Source organism: Sinocyclocheilus rhinocerous, unplaced genomic scaffold (assembly GCF_001515625.1).
Source record: "Sinocyclocheilus rhinocerous isolate Xijiao unplaced genomic scaffold, SAMN03320098_v1.1 scaffold1371, whole genome shotgun sequence".
NCBI lineage: Eukaryota > Metazoa > Chordata > Actinopteri > Cypriniformes > Cyprinidae > Sinocyclocheilus > Sinocyclocheilus rhinocerous.
Genome location: NW_015637531.1, coordinates 108,790 through 116,523, shown reverse-complemented (window position 1 = coordinate 116,523; position 7,734 = coordinate 108,790). Strand labels below are relative to the sequence as shown.

Here is a 7,734-nt window from a genome sequence, read left to right as displayed (position 1 = left end):
TCTTTTTACACACACACACACACACAGTTAAATTACAGCAGTCTTGGCTGCAGCCAACAGTGTAATAATTAAGAAGATAATAGCTGAGCGTTTAGAGTGTAAATCTCCCTCCTGGATGGAGCACTGAACGCTTCAGCCTGCCCAACCCCTCCGAAGAGCTGCGTGCATCTGCCAGCCAGCCACACGCAGACACATGCATGTGCAAATACACAAAACACACGTAATGCCACATGCAAACCAAACCAATGTGTCCATATATAAATATACAAACAAGATAGAGTTACTTAGAAAAACACACAAACATCACAACAACAAACGTTCACTGAATATCAATATGGATGATCAACTGGGCCCAGGGAAAGGTTAGAAAAGTGTCAGTTTGAATTAAATGGTTGTTCTGGATTTCCATTTCTTTTCACAATATTCTCTTATGTTTCTTCGTGTCTATATAATGGATTCTCGTAGCTGGCGAGATCAAATTTGTTAGCATTGTTTCCAGGGGGCCCCACCATCTCCAACCCATCATCCAGCTCAGACCAAGACTCGCTAAACCAGTCATCAACTCTCCCAGATCTCTTCATGATGGATCATACTTGCCCAGGTTCAGGCATTCTTTTTTTTCCTCAGTGGGGACAGAAGAACCAGTTACATTCAATCAGATCTTTAAGAAATAACTTGAAGGTTCAGTTATGAGGACTGACACTCACAATGAAGTGTTCACAAATGCATGTTTGCTGCTTGTATATATTGTACCAATAAGCAGTGTAAGCATTTGTATTTACTACTGCTGTGTGTAGCTGACAGTGTTCATCAAAGTAGTATTACATTCTGCACCATATTTACTTCACCTGTTATTAGAGATATGCTTGTTTAGGTAAAAACAGATCGATAGATATTACTGTTCAAAAGTTCAGGGGCGACAAGATTGTATGTTTAAAAGAAGTGTATTGTGTCTATCAAGGCTGCATTTATTTGATCAAAAAGTAAAAACAGTACAGTAAAATCATTAATATTTTGAAATATTATAACAATTCAAAATAACTGTCTTCTATTTTAATATATTTTAAAATGTTATTTGTTCCTGTGATGGCAAAGCTGAATTTTCAGCAGCCATTACTCCAGTCTTCAGTTTTTTTTTTTTTTTTACTGATTTCCAGGTCCAGGCTTTTTTAAATGGATGAGAAAGATAGAAAGAATGGGAGGAAATGTGCTCCACCAAGAAGGAAACGTAATACATTGCAGTGAAAGTCCAATAAAAGGATAAACAGTGTAAATCAAAATATCCCATGTTCTCTTCTCTAGTCTATCTTTTTTTTACCTTTACCTTTATCTATTATCAATGTTAAAACCAGCTGTTGTGCTTAATATTTTTATGGAAATGGTGATACATTTTCTCAGAATTCTTCGATGAATGGAAAGTAAAAACAAAAAAACAAGTACTTTTATATAAAAATGTAAAATTCGATACTGTCACTTTATTCTTCTTCTTTTTCAAAATAAATAAATGTAAAAAAAATTACTGACCCCAAACTTTCGCCACATTCATCGTTCATTCATAACACGGGAAACAGTTTACTGTGGTGATTTTTTTTTATAAAGTAACACTTTGCTGGCTATAGTGATGATACATCAAAAGGGAATTAATTTCTTGGGGATTTCTTGGAGTTTTAGTGGGATTTCAACATACTTTTCCTTTTTTTAACTACACGTGTGTATTATAACTTTATGGTACTAACAGTTTACACAATATGCACTCAAAAACACTTGAAAGATATTTAAGCCACAAAGCACTTGCCAGGAGCATAAATATAAATGTCTTGCTAAACCTCACAGTTTGATAATAAACAGCACAAATGGCATATCAAATCTGTCAAAACATACTATAATTCCAATTTCCCAACAAGGAAAAATGTCCTCCAATGCTTTTCCGAATAATAAAATCTTCTGAAATGAGTCCCATTTCTTACCATCTTGTGCCCCCTAGTGGAGCACAGGTCTCAAAGGCTGCTAACAACTTCTTCCTCACTCTATCTCTGCTAGATTATAGTGTTTTTACTAATTTTAACAGCCAAGTACGCAACACTACACCTGACACGGTTAATGAAGCTCGTGAAATCTTACTTCTCAAAGAGTCCTAGCAAAATCCAGCACACAGAACAACACGGCTATCTCTATACCTCACAGAGCCACGCAAGGCGAGATGGGCCATTTAGCTTGTAATTAAGAGCTGATTAAGCCAGATTGGGTCGGCTATTCAACAGCAAAGTCACCTTGCACTTTCTGCCTCCTGTTCCTTATGCTGTATCCTACATAATGCGAAAGTAACAGTTATCCAAGCATGCACTGTTATGACCGGTGCTGCAATGAATCTAATCTAACAGCGGTGACATACAATTGACACATCCGGGAAGAATGTTAGATTTAAACCACCACTGATGACCTTGTGTTTGTTTAGGTGTTTAAACACAACTTTGCCAGTAAATTCAAAGTCTTTTTTTTTTGCAGCAAAAATATCAAGCTTACACTTTAAACTACTTAGGACAGTACGAAAAGACTCACCATCCTGGAAGACGCGCTCCACGTTGAGGCCATAGGTAGCACAGGTCTCATAATATGTGCACCTCTTCAGGTCGTTGGACAGTTTGCGAGCGCGGGTGTCATCGATGACACGAGGGTTGGCTGCACTGATTGCATCTGTGAATGGTCAGGACGAGACAAAGAAATTTGAAACTAAAACTGGTCAGAATAAAAACAGACAAATAATTAATGTTTTAAAAACATCATTAAATCAAATGAAAGAGGCTTCAAATTCATCAAAAAACTTCATGACATATTTAAGAACAAAGAAACAAGTAGATGAGCTTTAGCTCTAATTTTCCATTAATTAGAGTGTGGCACCCCCTAGTGATCATATACCAAAAACACAAGTAGTATGAATGTTATGTTTTTTTCTTGTATTATTTAACATTTAAAAAAATTTTTTTTAAAGAAATTAATACTTTTGCATTAAATTGATCAAAAGTGACAGTAAAGGCATTTATAATGTTACAAAATATTTTATTTGAACTTTCTGTTTAACAAAGAATCCTGAAAATGTATCACGGTTTCCACGGAAATAGCAATTTGAGCAGCAGATCAGAATATTAGAGTGATTTCTTAAGGATCATGTGACATCGATGCTGAAAATTCAGCTGTGCCATGACAGGAATAAATTACATTTTAAAATATATTAAAATATAAAACAGTTATTTCAAACTGTAATATTATTTTAGAATGTTACTGTTTTTACAGAATCTTTATTTATCTCTTTATTTATAAACCAAATAAATGCAGTCTTGGTAGCATTACAGACTTAAAAACATAAATCATAAAAATTACCGACCCCATCATTTTCAACAGTAGTGTATATATAAAGATTGATAAATAATGCTTGCCCACACAGGGCAATACATAATTAAACTTAATTATAAACTGATCAACACATAATTAAAAACTGATCAACAATCCCTGAAACATGTAAGGAATTTGAGTCTAGTAGTCAAACTGTATTCTTTTCAATTTGTTGCCAAGCCACTGGAGAATATGGCCTTGAATTTTGAGTGTGAGTTGCTGTCATATGATATATCCAGGTTTTTGTTTTTTTTTTCTCTGCAAGACTCACCCTGAGTTCCCACAAGCACCAGGGGCACCTCTGCTGTGTTGCGGTAGTTGGCCATACGACTATAGTAGTGATAGACCGTCTGAAAGCTGATCTCATCTTCCAGACTGAACACAAATATCACCGCATCCACCCACAACGCAAACTAAGAAAGAATGATTGAGAGAGTGGGAAAAATTTAGAAAGTGAGAGAGAAACATCATTCAAAAAACATTATGCTTCTTTGTTTAAAATAGGCTAAACATATTTCATAGATCCTTATATTTCATCATTTTCCACTCCCTATTCCCTATGATGCGATTATTGTGAATGTGAGCTTGTGCACTAGCAAGGGCTTTGAACCACTACATATTGGGACACTGATGACTCAATTAGCTGTGTTATGATTTTAAAGTCGTGCATTAAAACACAGGAGGTATTTATCAGTTATCAACATTCCCATTATGCATCTTAGTTGTAGCTGTCCATAAAATACAGTGTTAATGAAATATTGAAAATGTGCTTGTCCTGAAAAAAAAAGTGTATACAGTATACATTATATATTATTACATTTATTATGACCAAAACACTCCTAGAATATAAATATTAGCACCTCAGTAAAATAAATAGGTGGGGTGTTCTTATAACTATACATAATTCATGTTTTGTTTTTTGTTTAAAATTTTGCAGGATTGTTTCTCTTTCATTAGACATGAAAATAATACAGTCTTCCTTTTTAAAGACAGAAGAATAAGGATTTATCTTCATACATTTTTCATACTTTTTGAGACTTAAGAAACCATGAGAACATTTCAGGTAAGTGAATATATATGGAACAACCAATACTCGCAGGATTTATATGGTTAATTCTGGGAATTTCCATAATAAGTGCACTGAAACAGTTCTGAGAGCACTAGAATTGACTGACTCCCTGCTCAGTGCACTTAGGAAACAGATTGAGACACACCATAAAATTCATATTTCATAGACCATGAGAAAGAGGCACATGAGACTTCCTGTTTGCATTTTATGACTAACAGAGAATCAGTTTGTCTAAATAAATGTTATCAACCTCATGTAAATCCTATTACATCATGGTTTCCACTCAGCCGCTTTGTTAAACAAAATTAATATATTGTTATAGCTACGCCATCCAGAGTTGAGACTAATAAAGCCCCGTTCACACCAAGAACGATAACTATAAAGATAACTATAAAGATAACGATATTAGCGTCCACACCAGCGAACGATATCGTCTGTTTATTCTAAGCGCACGCGTGTCTGCCGCTTTAAATTTTTGAGCTCGTTACAGCAGGATGGATTCTGATTGGCTCTCAATTTTTTATCGTTCATCAGCTGGAGAAAAATCGTTTTGAAAGTGATTCCAACGATATCGTTTCTCTTTGTCTTTATCGTTATAGTTGTGGTGTGGACTCTGCTATTCTTTAATATTGAGAACGATTTTTAGAACTATATCTTTATCGTTATATCTTTATAGTTATCGTGCTTGGTGTGAACGGGCCTTAAGGCACAGCATTGTGAATCAGAACATCCTCTGTAAGGAAAACACATTGTATTTGTGGCTGTACTACCTACCTGAGCCTCCGGAGGTCCCCCTTCATCCCTGATTAGGAGGAGGAAACTTTGTCCATCCACTACAATCTCCTTTTTAAAACGTCCTCCTGTCCAACAAAAGAAGCCAATCAATTTAAATAGTCTGGTGATTTTAATACATTCACTACTTCTAAAATGAGATGATTGGTGGACTGTTGATTGAAATGGAAATGGAGAAGGGCATGTGTATCACTTTGTTATTTTCTAATTATTTTTGGGGGGAAATAATTTGTTCTACAAATCAGAGTTCAGAACTAGTAAATATACAAAAAGTGAGTACTATAAAAATATATTAAATAAATTATGTGCATAAATTTTATTTGGTGTAAGATTCACTGCAGGGCTCAATCCACAAACCGTCACAGACAGCTGTAGCATGGCAATCGCTTTTTTTTTGCATTTTCTATATATTATAATTTAATTCTTTCTGTGAAAACGTTAACAGCAAAGGAATTCAGTTTTGGTATTCCTGTATAAGATCTACTGCTCCTGCAACTTTGTGGAATGTCCTTTTTCATTCCCAAAGGACTGACTGTTAATGTATGAATCAAAATCACACAGTTTTTGGTTTTATTTTATACTTCACGTATATATAATATTTGCTCACACTCATAGGGTACTTACTAACTGGTTGTTCGTAAGACAATGTCTAGTTACAAATACACATTATGAATTTTGACAGTAGTATTTCATGAAAATTTATTAAATAAATATATTACCACATTTTTTGTTTGTTTAGTAATGACATTTAATATATAGTTAAAGCCAATTACTGGATAGCGTTTATGCTGCCTCTAAAAAGACTAAAACGTTAGTTTAAAAACACCTTTTGTAAGAATTGAATAGTATTTCTAAATTAAACAATGAAATTGATTTTTTTTCAATCAATAATTGAACCGTTCAGGAATTGGAATTGTAAATTATTTTCAATTCGAACACTATTATTTACAATTCAGTATTCTGATTTAATCTCAGAAATGTATTAATTAATTTATTAAATTAAAAATAACTTATTAAAATTCTAATATATATATATATATATATATACATATACATACATTTTTTTTCTCCCCTCAACAACTGAAAATTAACACAATTGTGGTTAATTTTCTCCTCAGAAGAATCATTGTGGTTAATTAATTATATTGACACTCTCCGTTTCTGTTAATGAAAAGGTTTGAAAAAGCAGCCGTGTCAAATTTACAGCCAAACATACTGGAGGAAATATCATACTGTATTCTAAATGAGAGGCCCTGCGAATATTGTTATGGACAACGAAGGGACCAAGTCAAAAAAGTTTGAGAACCATTGGTCTAAACATTATTAACTAGATTTGTCACAATATAATATGCAGCCTAAATAAAAATTAATGTGCTTTAAATGCATCGATGATTTTTTCTGTCCACAGGAATCCGTTTTTTTTTTTGCACTTGGAACTCTCTTTTCTAAATGCACATTCTGCATGCATCTATACATTAAAGTGCCTTTTATCTACGCTATCTGAGTGCTCTCTACTTAACCTTCTTTGCTTTCCAGAGAAAGACAAATAATGCCTGAGTCAAAAGTATTTGAACCCAATGACTAATTAAGTGTCACCGCTATAATTATTTTTCCACGACGGCTGGAGTGGTAAAGGTCAAAACGTCTTGAGTAAACTTATGACCTATGCCCCATCTTGTGAGAGCAGCGGTCAGAGATCAGAGGACAGAGAGTGTGATGGAGACTTCTCTCTATCTTTCTCTCGGGGGAAGAGGGGAGGGTGACTGTTGGATGATTTGCTGAAGCATAAGAGGATCAGAGGGGATTCCTGGAGATGTTAGAGGGTCTTAACCTTATTGCAGCTCTACACTGCTAATTAGCTTGTGCACCGAAGACCTGAGAGAGCTTCACTCTCGCTTTCATAGCCTGAAAGGACATTCCAAGGTCATTTGGGGACATGACCACTCAAACATGTTAAACTTTTACCCTTCACCTCTGGCCTCCAACTGTGTATCCCCATGATAACCAACAAAGACCATAAATCATACAGAGAGAGATTTGGGAAGGACTGATAATGGGTTTGATGGCTATTTACACTATTTTACTCAATAATATTTTTTGATTTATCAGGTCTAACCGGGAACAGTGGTGTAAACTACAGGTAAGTAAGGAATAATTTATTTAAAGCATTGGTCATGTCAATAAAATTACATAATTTTTTTTTAGATAACAGTCATTCACGCTCAACCAATATGCATTCCAGAAAAGTTATATTTTTAATGTTGTAAGCTAGGCTTTTTTTTTTTAAACTGGGGTCATGGAAAATTTCAGAAGGGGGAAAAAGTATTTACAATAATCACAATACTTACTGTGAAAAGCACTCTACAAAAATATTTTAATAATTACTTCAAATGTTTTATATATGAATTAAAACCAATTTCTAGATAATATTTATTTTGGCTTTAATGTATCAATGCAATTATTTTTATTTTTTTTTTTTTCTT

General features: G+C 34.2%; 1 protein-coding gene across 1 annotated transcript in view; it reads right to left on the bottom strand.

The window, feature by feature from the left end:
* LOC107748916 (arf-GAP with GTPase, ANK repeat and PH domain-containing protein 1-like) overlaps nucleotides 1-7,734 on the bottom strand; it is a 156,992-nt gene that overhangs the window by 78,673 nt on the left and 70,585 nt on the right. The window contains exons 4-6 of the mRNA XM_016563924.1: nucleotides 5,234-5,319; nucleotides 3,662-3,803; nucleotides 2,560-2,694 (exon numbers count right to left, since the gene is read on the bottom strand). Of these exons, the coding sequence (XP_016419410.1) occupies nucleotides 2,560-2,694; nucleotides 3,662-3,803; nucleotides 5,234-5,319 (363 nt within the window). The remainder of the gene's footprint in view (nucleotides 1-2,559; nucleotides 2,695-3,661; nucleotides 3,804-5,233; nucleotides 5,320-7,734) is intronic.